This window comes from Haemaphysalis longicornis, unplaced genomic scaffold, assembly GCF_048455015.1.
Source record: "Haemaphysalis longicornis isolate Haplotype H1 unplaced genomic scaffold, Haemaphysalis longicornis Haplotype H1 scaffold_20, whole genome shotgun sequence".
Classification (NCBI taxonomy): domain Eukaryota; kingdom Metazoa; phylum Arthropoda; class Arachnida; order Ixodida; family Ixodidae; genus Haemaphysalis; species Haemaphysalis longicornis.
The window spans coordinates 2877933-2898063 of record NW_027526296.1 but is presented as its reverse complement, the minus strand read 5'-3'; the positions used below and the strand labels follow the sequence as shown (position 1 = coordinate 2898063).

Genomic DNA, 20131 nt, shown 5'->3' with positions numbered 1-20131 from the left:
AACAGGCTCGAACCAATCCGTCAGTGCCTGGGTACACTTCTTGAACCCGGGCTAGTGGCCAGAATAACTTGGGCGTCTTAGGAACGTCCACCAGCACAATGTCGCCGACCTTTAAATTTGTTGAGCGATGCGTGGGCGAGCGATGCGCTGATGGTAGCCGCAACAAATATTCATGTTTCCATCGCTTCCAAAAATCTTCCATCATTTTCTGTCGATGTTGAAAGCGCCGGCGACAGTCAGTTCCATCGTGCGTACTCATGTCGTTCGACTTCGTCATTGCTTCAGGTAACGTAGTTAGTGGCTGACCAACTAAGAAGTGTGCTGGGGTGATGGCTACAGGATCGCTTGCGTCATTCTCACTGTATGTGAGTGGCCGTGAATTAATTACCGCTTCAATCTCGGTCAGAATGGTTGAAAGTTCTTCCGGGCAGAGGCAGCTTCGCCCTAAAACTTTGCGGAGTGTTGTTTTCACGGTTCCGACTAACCGTTCCCACCAGCCTCCCCACCATGGGGCCGCTTCAACTATGAACTTCCAACTAATTCTCTGATTCGCAATGAAATCCTGGAAGTCGTCTTGTTTCATCACTTTCCACAGTCTTTGTAGCTCCCGAGACGTTCTCTTGAAGGTTAGGGCATTATCGGAATAAATTGTGCTTGGGAGCCCCCTTCTCGCAATGAAGCGCCCAAAAGCCAACAGGAATGCAGGTGAGGACATATCCGAGACCAGTTCCAAGTGCAATGCTCTTGTTACGGCACACGTGAAAAGTACGATGTACACCTTTCTGTCAGAGCCCTCTGACGACCTCGCATACAATGGTCCGGCGAAATCAAGTCCTGCAGTGTCGAATGGTTTCGCCTTCTCCACCCTGCAGGTGGGAAGTGGTGGATACGGCGACACGATGGGTTTAATGCGAAACCGGGCGCATAGCACGCATCGATTGATTACTTTCTTCGCCGCTTGTCGTGCTCTTGGGACCCAAAATCGCTCTCGTACGCTGCTTATCATTGCAGTCACTCCTCCGTGCATGACTCGACGATGGGCATCCGTAAACACAAGTTCAGTGAAGCGATGTCTACTTGGAAGTAGCATCGGATGCTTCACGTCCCGGCTGTCGGTGAGGTTTTGTAGTCTTCCCCCGACGCGGAGAATACCATGCTCATCAAAAAATGGGTGTAGTTGGGCTATCCATGACCTACTCGCCAAAGGCGAACCTTGACCTTGACCTTCTTGTTGCCAACCTCTTTCTTTGGGAAACGATTCCGTTTGAACATGGTGAATCCAGTATCTCTCGGCTGCCAATATTTCTTCTGCAGAGAGGACTCCAGCTTGCTTCGTCTGGCATTTAACGTTGGAGACAAAGCGTAATACCCATGCAGTAACCCGGAGAAGTTTGCGCAGCGCGCCAAACCTGGCGGGGTCCATAAGTGGGGCTAAATGCACTGTGCTTCCCGCAGCGTGAAGTGTTGTAGGGGTTGCGGCTAGCGGGCGACGAAGAAGAAGGGACCCAGCGCTCGAGCGGAGCGTACGTGCATTACTATCATTATCATTGTAACCAAGTCATCGCCATTAAAAGGGTCGTTCCATTAGGGGTCCCACGGCTTCGTTTCTTGGCGGCGCACCCGCAACGAGGTGCCCGATCCGCAACAGACCCAACAGCTTTTCTGTGAAGGCGTATGGCATAGAAATGGCTGGACGAACTGTCGCACTCGCATGGGAAGGTGGAGCACATCAATTGAGTCCAGGATAGCAGCGTGACTGATGTTGTCATACGCTTTTTGGATGTCCATTGCCAGGATGTTTTGTACACCATGACTGCGGGTTGACACCAGTGTTGACGCTGCTAAGCGACTAAGCCCGCCCTCAGTCCCAAATGATTGGCGAAAGCCTATTTGCACAGGGTGGTAATACCCACGCTGTACGAGCCCCTACGACAAGCGAGTGGCTAGCATTTTCTCTACAAGCTTGCATATCGTCGCCGTAAGGAATATTGGCCGAATGTTTTCTATTACAATTGCTGGCTTGACAGGTGTTAGGTATAGGATCTACATGCGCTGCTTTCCCGGTGCCAGGAACGACCCCACAAAGCCATGCCTTCTTGATTGAATCTAGGAGCTGAGCGAGCACATCATTGTGTAATTTTTTGCATCAACGTCTAGACCAGGCGCAGTTTTCCGGATAGCGCAGTTTATTGCCGCAAGCAATTCTGCCATTGTAAAAGCCGGGCCAATAGGCCCAATACCCTGTACGTCAGAGGGCAATGGAGGCTTGTCGACATGTGCAGGGAGGAATCTTGGGAAAGACACGAGATTTCGGGAGGCGGCACATCATAGAACAAAAAATGCCTTGGCCGCTTCCTTGGCGAAATCTTCTGGACCTAGCCTAGCGGCAAAGCAAGCGTGAGCAACCGGATCCAGAGGTCGCCGTCCACGTTCCACCACCCGGAATGTTCGCCAGAGCGAGGCATTGGAGGTCTTCGAGGGAAACCCCTCACACCAAGTCTGCCACTGATGACGCGATAGGTCCTTTTCGTATCGGCGAGCCTTTGCTGTGAGGAACTGCAAACGTGCGCGGGCGTGTGGGGAAGCAGAATCACGACAGGCTGCGAGATCTGGTTGCCTCCGAGCGTCCCAAAGATTAAGAAGTTATTCAGCGCAGGCCTATCCACGTTCACCCATGTGGTAGTGCTGGCACAATTGAGCGCCGTTTGTATCCTGTCGACAAAGTCTGTTGCCGCCTCCGCAGTCTGGCAGGCAGCCTAGACAGAAAGCCTTCCCAACTCACGACACAGCATTTGCGACGCAGTCGGTGGGCCCACGGCGGGTTTAGTCCTATGATGATGGGATGGTGATCTTTCGCCCAGCAATCGGGCTCCAGGGGCCATAAAGGAGTGCCTGGCGCCAACCACCAGGTAAGGTCCGGTGCATAGGACGCCCCGCGAGAATACTGCACCACACGTGTAACTGCGCCGGGCTGGTTGAGCAGCAGATGATGATGAAACAACATTTATTGAGCCCAAAAAATTTGGTGGTGCCCACAGGCACCAGACGGGGGTGGTTCCCTATTCACGGGACCCATATGTCACCAACAACTCCTGGCCCCTGGCCACCAGGGCTAGCTGGGTCGGCAGGGCGGGGCTGGACAAAGGAGGTGTCCGCAAACGCGTCCCGCACACGCCTACCCCGGGAACTTGATACGGGGTAACCCCACTCGGAATGAGGCGCATTAAAGCCTCCACCCACAAAAATCGGGCATCCTGTGTATTGCTGACGGATAGACATAACTCAGCCTAAATTATTGCACGAGGGAGAGCAACCTCGTGTAAGAAACGACAATCACTGTTGCCCTTGTAAACTGGACGGCGACTACCACTACTTCCTCATAAGAGTTGCACCACTCAGGGAGACGTGAATTTGCGGGTAAGACGCCGCCACATACACGGCCGCCTTGCCCGAAGGCGCCGCAGAGTGCACACGGTGATCGCCCGCAGATGGGGGCACATGGCCACTGAAACCCGAAATAGCAGGCAGAGCGCTCGTTTCTTGCAGAAGCAGAGCGCAGACGTGCAGCTTGTTGTTGAGGATACGAGTCTTTAGCTCACCACTCTTTGATGACGGGTCTCAGCAGTTCCACTGTAAGACGCCGGATACAGGTGGATCCGCCAGGGTGATTAGGAGTCTCAGCGCTGTAAGAGAACTAATGCCAGATGGGATAGCTGGTTAACCATAAAACACAAGAGCGAAGAGGTGGAGTTGTCGGGAATAGCGGACGACGTTTGGGGTCCGAAATACGGCGGCTAGCGCATCGTAGATGAGGGTGTTGCGGATAGGTCTTTTCTACGATGCGCGAGCCGCCGCCGTATTTCGACATGTTCGAAGCGGTTCGGAAAACTCAGGTGACAACCAAAGAATCCGTCACGAGAAGAATGGCGTTGGTCTGTGGGAGGTAAGGCTGTTGGCCACAAGACGTTAGGCCTAATTTCCCATTTAAGGCGTTGCCCCTAACGCCACATCATGGGATTCAACAGCTCACACCGGCACCCACTCAAACAATTGCTTGCTGAAGGCCAAGCAGCAGGGACCGATTTGCGCTGTTCACTCCAAAAACAAACGTTAGGCCTACGGAGTGCACAGCCGAGAGTTGCTGTGTGTATTCTAGAAAAGTGGTGCGTACCTCCAGAGTAGACATACTCGCGGTATCGGATTGGCCAACCAAGGAATCTATCACGGGAACGCTTTGCGTTCAACCATCGTCATCGTTCGACGAAGGGGTGCATTATGTTTCATCAAATGGATACAGCCCTTCATTTTAGGTATTGAAATAGAAATATGCGTCATTGCGGCGTGTCTATTGAGACTGAGGATGACCCTCGTAAGTGTTCTTTGTGTACAGGAGAAATATACATAATAAATAATTGAACAAATAAATAAATTAATAAATATAAACAAATAGACAACCCAAACAACCAAGCTTCGTAACAGACACTTTATAGGGGAGTAGGGAAGGCCGTGAAAGGTGCGCAGTCTCTCGGGGAAAACAAGTGTTTAACCCTCACGGGCAGACTTATTGCAGGCTCTTAACGTTTTGCGGTTGACAATAATTTCCTTATTGCGCTGCAGCTCCATTATGCACACCTCATTGTTGTTTCTGAGTTAATGACTGTGATTTTATGAACAAAATTCAGGGAAACGTGCACTGACGTGCAAGACTTGAATGACGAAACTGTTTTAGGTGATCATTGAAGGCCACAGTTCTTTTATTCAGATACGAAAGGCCCTTGCACGCATTACTTAGGGGCCCTTGCACGCATTAAAGGCTGTTGCACGCATCACACGCATTTGAAATAGTTCAAAAACGTTTGAGCACAATTGCTCAGAATACACAGCAAGCGTAATTTTGAAGACGGGAGAAAAGTTAGTTATCACTAACAAAAGGAATACAAGAATGACAAACCAGTCGATACAAAGCCTATAAGCATGGTTTTGGGAAAAGCACAACAGTTCTGCAACGTTAAAACATACCGTTTAAACTGCCCATCAAATGGTTTACAAACGAATCATGATATTTATAGAACTGTAATAGTAAATTACCAGCCGAATAAGCTGCTACCACAAATTTCATTTGTCGTAGCAGCTTATATTCCTCATAACTGACAAAAAATATCGGCAATTGTCGAAGATTTGTGCGTGCAAACATGGGAGGAACTTTGAACGAAGGATCGAGTCGCGAAAAAATGAGATAATTCATATGCCGTAAAGGACCATGGGAAATGATACAGTATGTGGACGTCAGAGAGCAGTGCTATTAGTCGTCGGTTACTTATTTATTTTTTATTTATTATACCTCAAATGCCCCAGTATGGGGTGTTACATGAGGGGTGGGCTGTGGTAAAAATTTCTTTCGTTGTGGGTTTTGAACAGAACCGGGCTTGAGTGATGCACGACTTCGGGTGGAAGATGATTCCGATCCTTTGCTGTTTGAACAAAAAACGAGCGACGGTGGGCATTTGTGCGGGCATGCGCAGGATAAACAGTGTTGCGGTGGCTATTGCGAGAAGAGATTTGGTGTGCGGGCATGATACTGGATGCGTTAGGCGATGAATGAAAGACTTTGCGAAAAAGGGTTAGTCTAGCGGCCTTGCGTCGCAATTCTACATTCTGAAGTTCGGCTTGGCTTTAAAGATTAGTGACACTTGAGTGCTATGAATAATCAGAGTAAATAGACCTTGCTACCCTATTCTGAATATATTCCAACATTTTAGATAGATTAGATTGGTGCGGGTCCCAGACGATGCAAGCATATTCGAGTTTCGGGCGTACTAATGTTAGGTAGAATAAACGTTTTACAGGGGAGGGGCAAGGCGTAAGGTTCGTCTGAGGTAGCCAAGAACTTTATTTGCTTCGTTACAGATATTTATTATGTGTAACTGTAGGGATGCCTATTATTATATTATACAGGGTCACTGTTGGGATTAATTATACAGGGTAACTGTAGGGATGCCTTGATAGACGGGATTCTGGATTTTCTGGAGTAATTTTTATAAAAAATATACACAACACGCACGAATACACAGAAGCAAGGCTAACAAAAGGTAAGCGCATTTCAGGTAGTTTCTTTGCTGTAATCATTCACTTTAAGGTTGACCCCTTTGCTCTGAACAAGTACAACGTTTTGGGCTGCTACTGTTCTGGTCCCGGATTTACAACCACGAAGTTAATCAGCACCATAATAGGGGGACGTATTTATTCCTGTTACTTGCCGGAAAATAAGAAACACAAAGAAGTTGCGAATATAAAATCTTGGTCACTGACCAAGTCAAAAACAAGGAACCCGTATGGGCTCCGAAACGTCAAATTGTTTCCTTTTTTGACTTGGTCAGTGACCACGATTTTATATTCGCAAATATGACCCCTGACCAGACGAAGTTTCGTCGAACACTCGACTACAAAGAAGTTGTCGTAACTATGTTTCTGTATCTTAAACAGTGGGCTGTTGCAATGCTTGCACATGCTCTCCACTTGTTAGTATGACCTCCGTTAGGGCGGAATACAATTTAAGCATAACCAGCATTTTTCTGATGTGAAATTCGCGATGTAAGTCTGCATCAAAAGGAAATGTAAGATAATTGCGTTGCGCGTTTTAAGTTCTGTAAAAAACTACGACAGCCTTTTGTATCATACTATAAAATGGACAAGCATGCTCCGCAGTTACAAACGAAGCCTTTCCGTGCTTAAGCATTTGACATTCAACATTTGGTTTTTCAAAACTCCGATCAATACCAGCTGTCCCATACTAGACGCTGCGCGCTCAAGAACCTGGCAAAAAAGCTGCAAAATGTTACCTCGAACAGGGAAATGACGCAAATTGAATATAAACAGCATGAGACTCCTTGTAGAACCCTAAAGAGTCTTTGCATACTTCGCCTTCAAATGGTACTGCACATGCACTTAAAACTGATAGTTTCCAAGGCCATAAAACCGGGTAGAGCAAGGTTTCACTATTAAAACAGCTCGCGAAGCCATCTTTACAATTCAATTTTATTTGAGAGGTATCTCATTACACTAATAAAGTGCAGAGTAATCACATCTGAAAGAAATTAGTTGATCCGGGAATATTCTTCTCTTCTTCCCCCTCTCAAAACACATTTTTCTTCTACGATAGACAGAATTCACCCAAGGCCGTTGATAATAGAGAACATGGTTTTTTTTAATTAGCCGCAAGCCTTATCGGCATTATCATTCACCATTTCCGTATGTTTCCTACGTTCCTTAGCTGCAGCACTGCGATGTTCCGCGTAGTTTTCCTTCACGATCACGCTTTGCAGTAAAGATTGTGAAGGCGGAAAAGCTGGCAGTGGTGCCGGAAGCTCGCGGCTTTGCGAAAGGTAAGACGGTGCCACCACTTGAAGAAATGAAGGTTTCACTGCGAGTACAGACACGTGGGCTACGGGATCAGACAAAGAAGAAGCAGTGGGTTGAAGAGTCAGAGGTTCATGTTCGGCAATTCATAAGTGATGTCAAAATAGCTCACGTATTTGGGACACGATTCACAGTGCCGGGCAGATATAAAACGCCGGTGGATTGGTGATGGCAGTGCCAGCGATTAGTCAATCTGCATCCTGCTGGCGTTGACCGGGCAATTTAGAGAAAACACAGGCACCAGCCTTTTCCCTTGTTCTGCTAAAGTTATCGCGAAAAGCGTGGCTAGGCAGGCCCAAGACCATGACTTGGCTCTTGTGGAATACGCCGTGTTCTGTGAGCTTCTCTGCTTCAAGCATCGCGGTTCGTTGCAGTAGCAAAGTGTTAAAAGGACGACACCAAGTGTTGCTGATATAAAAAAACTTTGTGGTTGTACATGATGATAGGAATCTCAGCAGCAGATGTGGTGGCGCCGAGGGTTTAAACAGGAAGAGCCTGCAGTTGCGCGGCATTGTGGTGCTGGAGCGAAAACTCGGTAATTGAAGGCGCCGTGTTAAAACACACGTAGTCTTTGAAGTGTGAACATGATTCCGGCTTTTATGCTCTCTAGACGGATGATCTTACATGGATCGAGGATCCGTGCAGCTGGCAAAGTTGACGCATTATGTTTGCTCATGCTACCTGGAACAGAAAAGCGGACACAAAGGGCCCAGAGTGATGAGGTTGCACGTGACAAAACGTCTTCAGTTGCCACTTTACACTTGAAAAATAAGCCATTTTAGTTTCCCGGAATAGGCCCCAGCAGGCGGCTACGAGTGGCTTGTATGGTTAACCATTGTCGGTATCTGCAAAGATCACAAGAGGCGGGTTTGAAAGCATTGGCGAACAAGTGGTACGAGGAACATGATAATGTTGGGATGAAGGTGTGAGAAGCTGGCCTACGCGGACGTGCTTTTCGCTGTGGTGGCATGCCAATGGCAATCAATGGCGCTTGTGGCATTATGTCAGGAGAGGGGCGTAGATTTGGTGAAATAGTTTAGCAATATGGTTGAGCTGCTGGGGATGGTCGTTTCTAAAGAAATGGCGTTGCGGACCGTGAGGGACCTCCCTTTGCATTGTTGAGTCTTCACCGCCTGAGTGGCCCGAAGGGGTTTAACACATGCCGGAAATAGGAGCTTTGCAATAACAGTGGGATGCTGACGCTTCTTAGAAGTGCTCCAAGCCAGGTCAATTTCCTGAGCGCATAGAATGGGTGTGCGCGACTACTAAAGCACAAGCGACGATGTCGAGCGTACATTTTCGGTCCCAGGCGAGTGCGCTACTCATGGCCTGCTGGTGGCTAACGTAGTTGTCCAACTGAAGGCCGAGCAGTAATCTATGCTCAAGGGGAAGGTCAGCTGGGGAAGAAAGGCTATAGCTTACACCGAAGGCACGAGCCCATGACTTCATATAGGCGAAATAAGTTCTGAAAAGTCCTAGGGATTAGTGGGATGAAATAGGCGTGGACGGAGCACATGGTTCGCCCATAACCAGGTGCCGGCTGAACGGCCGGAAGAGGGGTGTGGCTAAAAAAGAGCGGGGAAATTGTGATCCGTTCATCAAGAGCAATCAGGAGTGCCCAAGGGATACGCCCAAGCCGTGACCGCTGTACATTGGGTTGATTACTGAACTGCAGAGGGGAATTTGAACAAAGCATATGAAAGCAAAGCTGCCCTCAAAGCTTCAAAGCGAACCAGAGATCGGTAGACCGTTTGGCCTTAGGCGCCCATGTAAAAACAACTAACGAAGCTGTGCAGGGAGATATGGGATGGGCGTCGCTTGAAGTTCGAGAAGCGCAGAGGGAAATATGTTTTGAGATAAGGTTCAGAGCAATGAATCAACGTAGGTGGGCAGCTAAGATGTTTAGGTACCTATACTTGAAAACGTGGACACGCAGTGGTTAATGAAGTCTAGAAGGTTAATGAAATACGGAAAGTACAGTCGAGAATACACAACAGCCAAGATAACCGCAAGGCAGATAGAAACGAATAAATGGAGAGAAAAAATGGAAGCTAAAACGTCGCTAGAGATGTACAGGGCTAAGATATTGGACATCAGAAAGTAAAATTTCTACGATAATTCCCAGGGCAGTGCTTTGCCTTTTGAGGCTAGAGCACGTTGTTTGCGAACTAAGAGCATTGTGGGGAATTATTCACAAAATGATGAGGTATGCGTGGTCTGCGGTAACCAAACAGCAACTATTCGGCACATAGTGTGGAATGCGAGGGTATCCTTCTAAATCTACATGCTGGAAATATTCGGCTTTCAGAAGCCATCGAATTTAAGGGTAGCACAGAGGAAGTTAACTTCAAGGCTGTCGAGGCGACAAAAAGAAGATTAGAATGTTGGTGGACGAAAAGCAGAGAGGGGAATATTGCCTAGGACAGTTACCACCTGTAACAGGAAAAAAAAAGAACTTTGTGCCTAATAGGTTTTTTTTTGCCTGCACTATGCAGCACTAGTATTGACCAAAATTTGAAAACATAGGAATATTGGTCCTCTTTGGTAAGATGACACGTCACCACCCCGCTACATAGGGTAAACCAATAGCAATCATCATCATCATCTACCTCTACCAGCCAACGGTTGCTTCGAGGGCTGCAGGGCAAGGAACTCCTAACGCGACTATAGAGAGGGAGGGCGGTTTTCAATCACGGAGCACAGTGTAGACGGCGCCGCGAACACGCGCTACTATCCAGCGTTCCCTGCGCAGTGGCGGGTGCGACGGCGGGAACCATTACCTCGGCTTTGTCATCTGCTTTAGCGACGGTTCTTTTTGGCCTGTTTTCGACAAAAACATTCGAAAACTGCTTCTGATAGATTGTGATTCTAAAAGTTCCCTCAGCTTTCTCGTAATTCGCAAACTTGCTAAACTAACTTGTTTAAATCGGTATAAACGGGAATCACTAAGCTCACATGCCGAATCTTTTAGGTGGATTCGCTGGTGTCACGCAGTGGTGTAGCACCGACCTAGCACATCAGGATGGCTAGGTTCCGCTGTCTCACCCTTCGAAAGACGCCCCTCTCCGTTTTCTTTCTGCCGACCAACGGGTGGACTACAGCGGCGGCGTCCGCCACTCTAGCCTGGCCGTTACCGACGCTTCCGCGTTCGGCATGCCTCCCCCGCGAATTCCAGGTGGCGGTTGGCCCAATCTCTGGTTTCGCTCTTTCTAGAGCCGCGTGTGTGAATTCAAGTGACGTCGCATGAACAATTGTAAATGTTGTTTAAAGCTTTGCTTTCCAACCACCTTCACAGCATGAATTGGAACCATTTATTTAGTTTACAACAGCCTGCGTGGCCTGGTCTGGTGCTCTGTCCCCTGAGTGTGGTCCGTGCAAGATTGAACCACATGACCGGTATGCTTGCTCCACATGTTCATCTGAGAGATGTAGTATTGAGGTGTATGGTAAAGTTGTAGTTAGACTACCGTGCAGGCACAAGGAGAGCATAAGGCGTGAAAGATGAAAAAAAAACACTGTTCATTTTTTCTCTGACACTGCACTGACCACGTTAAATCTGTTTTTGTTTAAGGTCGATGATGAAGGTTTTAACCGCGGGGCCCTTTTTAATGTTGGGTACCTGGAGTCGACCAGACGGTACGACTATCAGTGCTTCATATTTCATGATATTGACTTGGTACCCGCCGATGACCGAAATGTTTACACTTGCCCTAAGCAGCCGAGACATATGTCCGTCAGAATAGGCTATCGATCAGGGTGAGTATTTTGTTTTGCCTTTTCCTTGCGTCGCGCTTCATCCATTTTCCCCCAAGAACTCCACGCTTATTCTATAAAGTGCAAATGAGCATATAATATCAACGGAATGACCTCAAATATTTAGTTAAATCAGTTTGTCATTGCGCAGACAGAGAACAATAAACATGAATTCTTTGAAAGCGTGAATGCAACGGGCGCATCAGGGCGTAAAACAAGACGAGGGCGTATGATAACGTTAGGTGATCGCATTTCCCACTGTGGGACATGTATTTTTTTTATTTCACATGTTTTGAAAAAAAAAACTGACAAGCGAATTGCACGAAGGTGAGAAATTTTGAAGAATTTATTACAGCCTGAAGTTAACCGCCCGTATACCCGATTTTATACCGATGCGTCCATAAGTACGTATGAAGTTTCACGCACCGGACTTTAAAAGTGCAAAAACCATAAATAAATGTACTAACATTTTATCAGCAGAAGCATATGGTATTTCAATTCCAGTACAAAACATTAAACATGGCAAAATACAATCCCTAATCTTGTAAAAATTCTGTTTTTGTTAGCATTGCATAGACTTGTTCAAATAAACACACTGTCCATTATAGCCTATCGAGGAAGCAGCATACATTTTATAAGGGATGTAAATACTACAGAAATATGTCTGTTGAAATTATGGGGAAAGCAGAAAAGCAGTATTAAACAACGTTATAATAGAGAAAAAGGGCAAGTCTATTCTCCTGTGGAAAGTTTTAAAAGACGTAATAGATATAGGTCAAATAAAATGCATTTTCACCGATAATGTCACGGTAACTAGTAGTAGCAAATAACTTCAGTAATTTCACTAATATTGCTGATTGCCTAACTAGCTTCGTTTCACCGTCACTTGTTCATTCAGAGTTACTAAGACACATAAATGAACACTGCCCCTTTCGCCCCATAGCACAATATGAAATTTTTTCAGTGCTTAGGTTTTAAAATAGAACATTCATGTACCCTACAACCCAGTATATCGAATTTTTACCATGCCTTGGAATTGCACAGTTAGCCAAATATACTAAAACTCGCGAAGGATATACCGATATATAAATCAAGGGATGAAAATGTTCCCTGTAGCTCCCGACTGATATCCATGCTAAGCATAATTAACACCCTTTTTGAAAACGTTATCTCAGCTCAGATATCAGGAAAGCATTTGATACGGTTTGTCACACAGTGTTGTTGAAAAAGTTGGAAACATACAGATTCGTAACTGTCTCAAACAAGTTCTTACAAAGCTATTTATCATAGAGACAACTGGAAGTAGTAATCGGCAGTTGTCATTCTGGGTATAAAGCAATCGCGTGTGTACCACCTTAAGGCTCAGTGTTTAGACCAATTTTATTCTCTAGTTTCATAAATCACCTTCCTCCGACTGTCGCTTTCTGAAAAGTTTTAATTTACGCAGACGGCACTGTTTTAGTTACAATTGGTGAAGGTTTACCAACCATTGCAAATGATATCATCGAGAATTTATCAGCCCTTTTGAAGTGGATTTTGCATAAAGAATTAACTTTTAATACTGCAAAGATACGCCGTATGGGGGAAAGAAAAAAAGGCACCGAGGTATCCCTTTATCGGGTTCCGTTGTCGGGTCGCAGCGCAGGCACCCTCCATGCCACGCCTCTAGACCGCTTTATGTAACGGTCATGCAATGAGAGAGTGCTTGGGGGAAAGGCAGTCGGCGCGATATCCGTTCAGTCAATACAAAGCGGTGCTTTGTCGATGTCTGAGTGAAAAAAGTCACTTTGGGTGAGAGAAAGCGCAGGGGCACCCTAGCCGCTCTCCTTGCGCGCTCGAGGGGCTAAGAATCTCCGGGTCTGTGTAGGCAGCCAATGGGAAATTTTTATTTGTACATTTAATGCTCCAACTCTGTCGAGCGAAGCTCGTTTGTCTGTTCTTTTGCATTAGTTATCGGCTATTCGATTGGATATATTGGGGCTAAGCCAGGTATGAACGGCTGGGGAGGGATTTGTGGTGTTTCCTACTGGTGAATTCCTACTAGTGAACAAATCACTTAGGTGTAGGCTTTCTGATTCTTAGGGATACAGCAGGTAATGTTATAGGATTTCAAAGCATTTGAGCGTACAGCAACTCTCGTTCTTCGGCTCAATAAAAAGCCCAGGTTGCATGTGGTGCAGCTCTTAACGCCTACAGCCACTTACGATGATGCGGCTGTGCACGTATTTTACGAAGACATTGAATTGGCAATTAGACAAGTAAAAGCGGCGTAAAGAGTCATTACCGGGTACTTCAATGGCAAAATAGGGTTACAACAGATAGGGGATCATCCGCTAGAGAAATGTGGCCTAGGGTCTAGAAAAAACCGTGGAGACATGCTGATTTCCTTTCCCGAGAGGAAAAGTGTGTGAAATATGAATACCTTCGTCGAAAAAGAAAGAGCAGTAAATAGAGTCCCAAATGGTGCAGCTAAACAGCAAATTGACTGCCTTTTAACTGTCACTCCACGCATGATTCCCTGTGTACAGGTGATTGGCCTGATTAAAACAAGTGGTCACAAAATAGTCAGAAGGATTTAAGAAGATAAATATTTAAGATTACAAAATGAAAGGCGCCTAACCTGCCCTCAGTGGGACGGAAAGCGGTAGAATTCCGATTGTGACTTGAAAGGAACTTTTTTTGCTGCCTAATTAAAACAATGACGTCGACTCTCTCAATTCTCCCCTCGCACATGCGGTCATGGAGACAGCAAGGAGAAAAACAACCCACATTCGAATTTAAGTTATCACAGAAAACCGAGCCCCTTATCGGTGAGGTCCGGAAAATGTTAGTTCGCACTCCGCGAGGCCAAATAGAAATGACAGAGTTTTCCAAATTAATAAACAAAAGCAAGCCTGGCGACATCCGTGTTGGGAAAATTGAAGCAACATTCAAGAACGGAGAGTGTTTGAAAGCGGCTAGAAGGATGCTCACTATTGGCAAAAATAAAATTTATGCACTACCGGACGCCCCTGGCCACATATTAAACAACATTGATGACATGCTAAAAATAGCCAAGGAATTCTACAGCAACCTGTTCGCTTCTATCCCTGACTCAGAGACAGGTTTTTGCGTGAATGTCTGGAACAGGTTCTGCCGGTTACGACGCATGAGGTTGCGACGGCGCTCAAAGCGACGAAAAAAAGGAAAAGCTGCAGGAAATCATGGCGTTACGTCTGATATATTGTCACACTGTCACAGCTCTTTAATAGTGCCAAAGGACTGAATAAATGTGAATTCAGTTCTTTTACATAATAAAGGTGACGCCAAATAGCGAAAAATTACAGGCTCCTCAGCCTGCTCTCCGTTGCTACAAATAATTTACCAAGTTAATTCTCACTCGGCTAAGTGCCACGTTGGACTCTCAACAGCCACGAGAACCGGCCGCTTTCGGGAAGGGCTTCTGCATTTTAGATCATATTCACGCTATCAACTAGGTAATCTAGAAGTGTTCAAGTATAATGCACCACTCTATACGGGAATCATAGATTATGAAAAGGCATTTTTCTAAGCGCCAACTTCAGCAGTAAAAAATTCGCCGCATTTCCCCGAGGGGAAGAATGTGAAAGTGCGAATGCACGAGTTGAATTTTCGCGGTTCGGTAATGTTCGCGAAAGAGAGATCACACACACACACACAACTACAAAGAAAGAAAGATGCGTTTATTCACAGACACCTATTTGTGTTGTCGTTGTACTTGATTGCTAGAGCGGATCTCAGCTTTGACATTTTGTGTCAGTACTCCTTTAAGCAGGTGCATTAGCCCTTCTCACGCCCGATTCTTGGCCAATCTCCCACGTGGGTATGTGCCATGTCAGCGGCCAGGCAGCGCGCGCCCATCTCCCCCCGTTGCCAAGGAAGACGAGGAGATTCCTGGCCAATCCCCCACGTGGGTATGTGCCATGTCAGCGGCCAGGCTGCGCGCGCCCACGCCGGTGGACGCAGGTTCAGGGTCGCTTAAGAAGTGCATTGCACTTAAAAAAGGCGTTACGTCTTCACGACATTGGCGAGGCATATATTGCACTATTCGACGATATATACGACGGATGTACAAGAAATATACTGCTCCAACACAGAAGTTCCAAATTTTCTATACAAAAGGGTGTCCGGCAAGGGTACACACCAACCACAAAATGTATGAATATATTGACTAAAGATGAGTGAAATGGTGATGCGAAGCAAGCTGCCAGGATCAGTGTACAGGCGCTTCGAAGACCTCGCGTAGCGTGACTGCAGTTGAATTAAATAAACAGTTGCTTGCGGATGACTGACACTACAGAACAACAAACCGTGTGTGAGCAATTCTTTGATAAGTTAACATTGAAAACTATTGAAAACTGGAAATTTAGGTAACGACGCGGAGGCTTTTCCACCACTTGAATTAAAAGTTTAGAAAATTGTGTGCCTTATCACCGTCAACTCTATGAAGTACTGTATCTGATGTACAACATGTTATCTTTTTATTAGTACGGACCGCCAGAAACTAAAGACGCTTGTGATGCACTTCCACGTTTCTTCCTTTCTCGCTATCTCACGCACAGTGTTCCTTATATGACCATGTTTGGAGGAGTCAGCGCACTGAACAAAGACCACATGATGCTTGTGAATGGCTACTCTAACCAATACTGGGGTTGGGGAGGAGAAGACGACGACATTGTTAACAGGTAAATATCCAGTCCTATAACTTCAACTATGTTATGTAAAAGAAAAAAATTGGCCATGTATCTTTTCCTTTCGTTGCAAGTGTCGATGAGCGACGATAGTCTTTCGTCAATATTTTTGAATTTAATGCCTCCCTTCGTTTCCCGCTCACCTGTCATGCCGTTCCTCTCCCGTCACGCTCTTCCCAAGGTAAACACGCTAGAGGTTTGTTCAAGTCAATTTAACTTTACCGCGTTCCACTGCACCAGGCCGTGTGCCTCGATGCCAGTGCCGCCGAACGGCGTAGACGCGCGTGAATCGAGGCGACTGCTTCAAGTTTATAGAACCACGTTGCCCTTCCCCACGTTTGTTCCAACCGGTGCGTGGAAGCTTTCTAGTGGAAGATTTCTTAACTGTTGCCGTTGACGATGTTGGATCGGCTGTTGACGATGTTGGATCGGCTGTAAGTTTCTGACGGCTGCTAACACCATCACTGCCAGTTTATTTAAGTAGGCATTCCCCTAAGACGTCGCTGCTGATGGGGATTCGATGAGAGTTGCGGGCTGGGTATAGGCATTTCCTGGGGAGCTCAGCCAGCGGTCATGTGTGCTAGCTGATGCAGCAAAAACCACCTACCGGAAGCAGCAAATCCCACCATAACTAAAGTAAATAACACAAAAATGAAACCAAACTGGACCAAAAGACCGAACTGCAAAATGTAAGTTACATATATGCTTACCTTACCTCATTTCAGCCACGTGTTTTGTGACATATAAAAATCCTAAACTAGAACCACAACCCACCTAACACGGTAAGAACCACTATGTAAAAATGACTTTACAAAAGAAATCGCAAGCGAAATCAACGAAAAAATTACTTCAAAGCCATACAAAAACAGCAGCTGCCTCAGATTCAAAGAGAACATAAGTATCGAAAATCCTATTTATTATGGCCGAAGGTGTCAGAAATAGATTTGACGAGAGGTAAAGATATTATTCTTGCAGTAAAAGAAACAACGAAAAATAAAACAAGAGCCTACGTGATTCTAACGTGGCTGCAAGACCTTGCTATCCTTAAGCCGCAGCCTTGCACTTGATGTTTTCTTTATTGCCTACCTTTGGACATAAAGAACACATTAGAGTTCAACAGACTAAAATTGCACGCATACAGGAGGTGCCGCCGCCTGTCTCAAAAGGGCTGATGCACTCAAATAAAATTTAGTCATAATGGTCAGTTGCTCTATTTGTGTTAGCCAATCGGGCAATACCTCCTGCGATTAATCCACTAGAAGGAGTAGGCCTATGTTTTTTTTAGAATACTACCTTGCACACCCTCCATCAACACCACTGTACAGCCTTTCTGTGTGGAAGCCTCATACCCTGTGGAAGCCCAGCGCCTCGACCGTGTCGCAAGGCACTGCATTGCGATTTTCCACGCAATAAAACGTATGCCATAAGGGTTGATCTATTCGAATACCCTTGAGAAATGTGCTCTATAGCACGTTCCAAAAAGAAACTTCCTCCGAACAATGCAAAACAACATTTTCTATCGTCTCTGCTGATTTACAGCTAAAACAATCAGTCTACCACGGCATACATAGCTCCCTTTGTTCAATACACTAATATGTCCCGGCGTGTAACCTGAAGCAATCTTCACTTATTTCTAGTCTTCATTTCTTTCACTTTTTTAGTACTTACCTCCCGGGTCCTCCACAGTACATGTTATGTACGTGGGCACATGGAACACAACGTCTTGAATGTCATAATACAGCTTTCTCCGCGTAATGACGTTTAAGCAAAACCTCGTTGGAAAAAATGCAATAAAAAACCTTTTATACAGCTGCCGCACACGTAGGGTATCATCTATTTACCAGTCCTGGAGGATCTGTGGGCAGTCCGAGGACTGCGTTTGGACAGAAAGCCCCATTTGAATACATAGAAAAATCGAGCCCTGGATCGCCTCTCGGGCAGTTCACGGACAATTCGGGACTAATAATCCAGGAGGCTCAGAAATCTGCCAGTTCCAGTCCCCCATCTTTTACAGACCTGAGCATGTTGGTGCGGCTGCACTTCACCAAGTGCGAGTCTCACACAGACACAGCCAGCACTCTGGCCATCTTTTTCACGGTTGTGAGAGAACACTGCAACACCTGCACGACATAGGAGAGGAGACAGTTCGACTTGATGAAATTGAATATTAGAAGCACGTACGTGATACAAATTCGAACGAACCCGTAGTAGGCACCATGTGGCATTTTGCTGTGGTCACTAGGAAACGCCTGCATGCTTCCTGGTTGGGTGCAGCCAATCATAATTTTGATGGTTGGCTCTGTTCACGCTATTTAGCGATGGAGATAAGGGGACAACGCTTGCTTCTTTAATAGGCCAAATAAGTGAGCGATGTCCACGAATTAACAAATAATAAACAATGGCGCAAGAAGGCACACCAAGTAAAGGGAATCGAAATGCGGGTTCACTTGTCGCAGAGACCCCGTGATATTCTAGTTGACTAAACGTAGGCATAAATTATGAGCTGACCTCCAAACTACACCTTAATAATTAATGTGTACTAGCCTATTCCAGACCAAATAAAACCTCCCTGCACCAGGAAATGGTCGGCCTTTCTATTGCTTCGTTTGGCCCTAGACTATAACCTCATACCTGGACCAGGCTAGCACACTCCTACGTCAAACACGACTATGTTTCTCGCGTTCACAGCTTGTGACGGCCCAGACCTTCCCAAGTCATCGGTTCACTTAGCTCACAGAAACCAAGCTACACTCAGGAAGATATTTTTCGAATAAGCATACAGATTTCAACCGCTTCTTTAGAAATACAACAGAAATTACTATTCAGCCCTTTCTTGACAAGATACGTTTTCCCACTAAATGCACAGACGCACATTGGTGCTTCGAAGGCCGAGCACTACCAGGACCCACAATCAGGGTCTTGAATCATGGGCACCGCCCGAGCCTGGCTTATGTTCACAAAAAAAACATTACCCATAGAGGCATTCAGGGTTGAAAGGGTTAGGACTGGTATTTTTGTATCCCCAAGCGCATTCATTCCTGCTCATGGGATTCACGTGTTGATGAATTTCACTTGCGGAAATATTCTGAACCCTACCTGAAAGCCCTTCCTCGTAAACACTAAATGACGGCGGTCGATTGCACTGTAGTTGCAAATTGAAATCAAAATTTGATTCCATCATAACTCAGAAACTTCGAAAAAATATTTTATTCGCCACGGCTAAGCATGGTAAATATTTCAGAAAGGCTACTTGAGAACTAAAATGCGGCTAGAAAACAGGAATTTCTCCGAACAATCGGCCCATTTTCACAAAGTTTAGTAGCCACGTATTTTCTATTATTGTGTACTAGATAATTTAATAAACATGGCTATCTTCCTAACTTTCTCAAGTACATAGCATTTCTGGGCGACGAGATCTTTCATTCCAGTTCCACAAAGATGAGCAAACCATATATTTTAACCGAATTGTCTAGACAGACCGACAGTTACTATCACAAAATTCCCCGACATTGCCTACCTGTTCATTTTAGGGCGCAGCCCTTTGGCGGCCGTATCTGGGCTGAGCCGCGTTATCGGTGTAACCGAGTGAACGATGGCAACACCGACGAGTGATAGAAAATGCGAACGATGCAAGAAAGCGAACGAGGAGAGTGTCGCAAATTTGGGAGGGTGGGTGGTTCGCCATTGCAGCATGAGCCAGCCCTCTCCGAAAGTGTGCGGTGGAGGAGGGGGCAGTATGCTGTGCCCGCACGAGGCGCTCGACGGCACGACGCTTGGTGAAAACGTGAGGGGGTGGGGCGGCGTGCGCGTGAATATGCTGTGCATTCGCTTAAGACGCAGTTCACGGTCCCTTCCTGAGACGCACTTCGCGCCGCCGACGCAGAGGCATATCATCGCTACCGTTGAGAGAACCCACTAGTGTGTGCTGCCTTAGCGCACTGCTGCTGCTCCCAAATATCGCATTAGGGAGTATCCTAATTACCAGCCAATTTTTCTGGCCAAGTAGCCCTGCTGAGGTACACTTGAGTCCGTCTAAAAAGACGCACTGCCTCACAAAGAACCATGCTGCATCCTCAGCTGCTTATATATTTTTCAACGTGCAAGGATTTCATTAGCAGATGTCATTTCTTTGCAGTTCAGTTGTAGCGCTCATTTCATTTGCAGCTGTCATTAAGGACGGAACTGAAGTCTCACAAAGCCAACCGAAGCTCTGAAACAGTGTTTGTTTAAACCCCATTAGGTGAACGTCACAT

General features: G+C 46.1%; 1 protein-coding gene across 1 annotated transcript in view; it reads left to right on the top strand.

Moving 5' to 3' along the window:
• The window catches only part of LOC144172294 (beta-1,4-N-acetylgalactosaminyltransferase bre-4-like), a 51235-nt gene that overhangs the window by 19822 nt on the left and 11282 nt on the right, over positions 1–20131 (top strand). Inside the window, exons 3-4 of the mRNA XM_077701047.1 lie at positions 10988–11172; positions 15750–15872. Of these exons, the coding sequence (XP_077557173.1) occupies positions 10988–11172; positions 15750–15872 (308 nt within the window). The remainder of the gene's footprint in view (positions 1–10987; positions 11173–15749; positions 15873–20131) is intronic.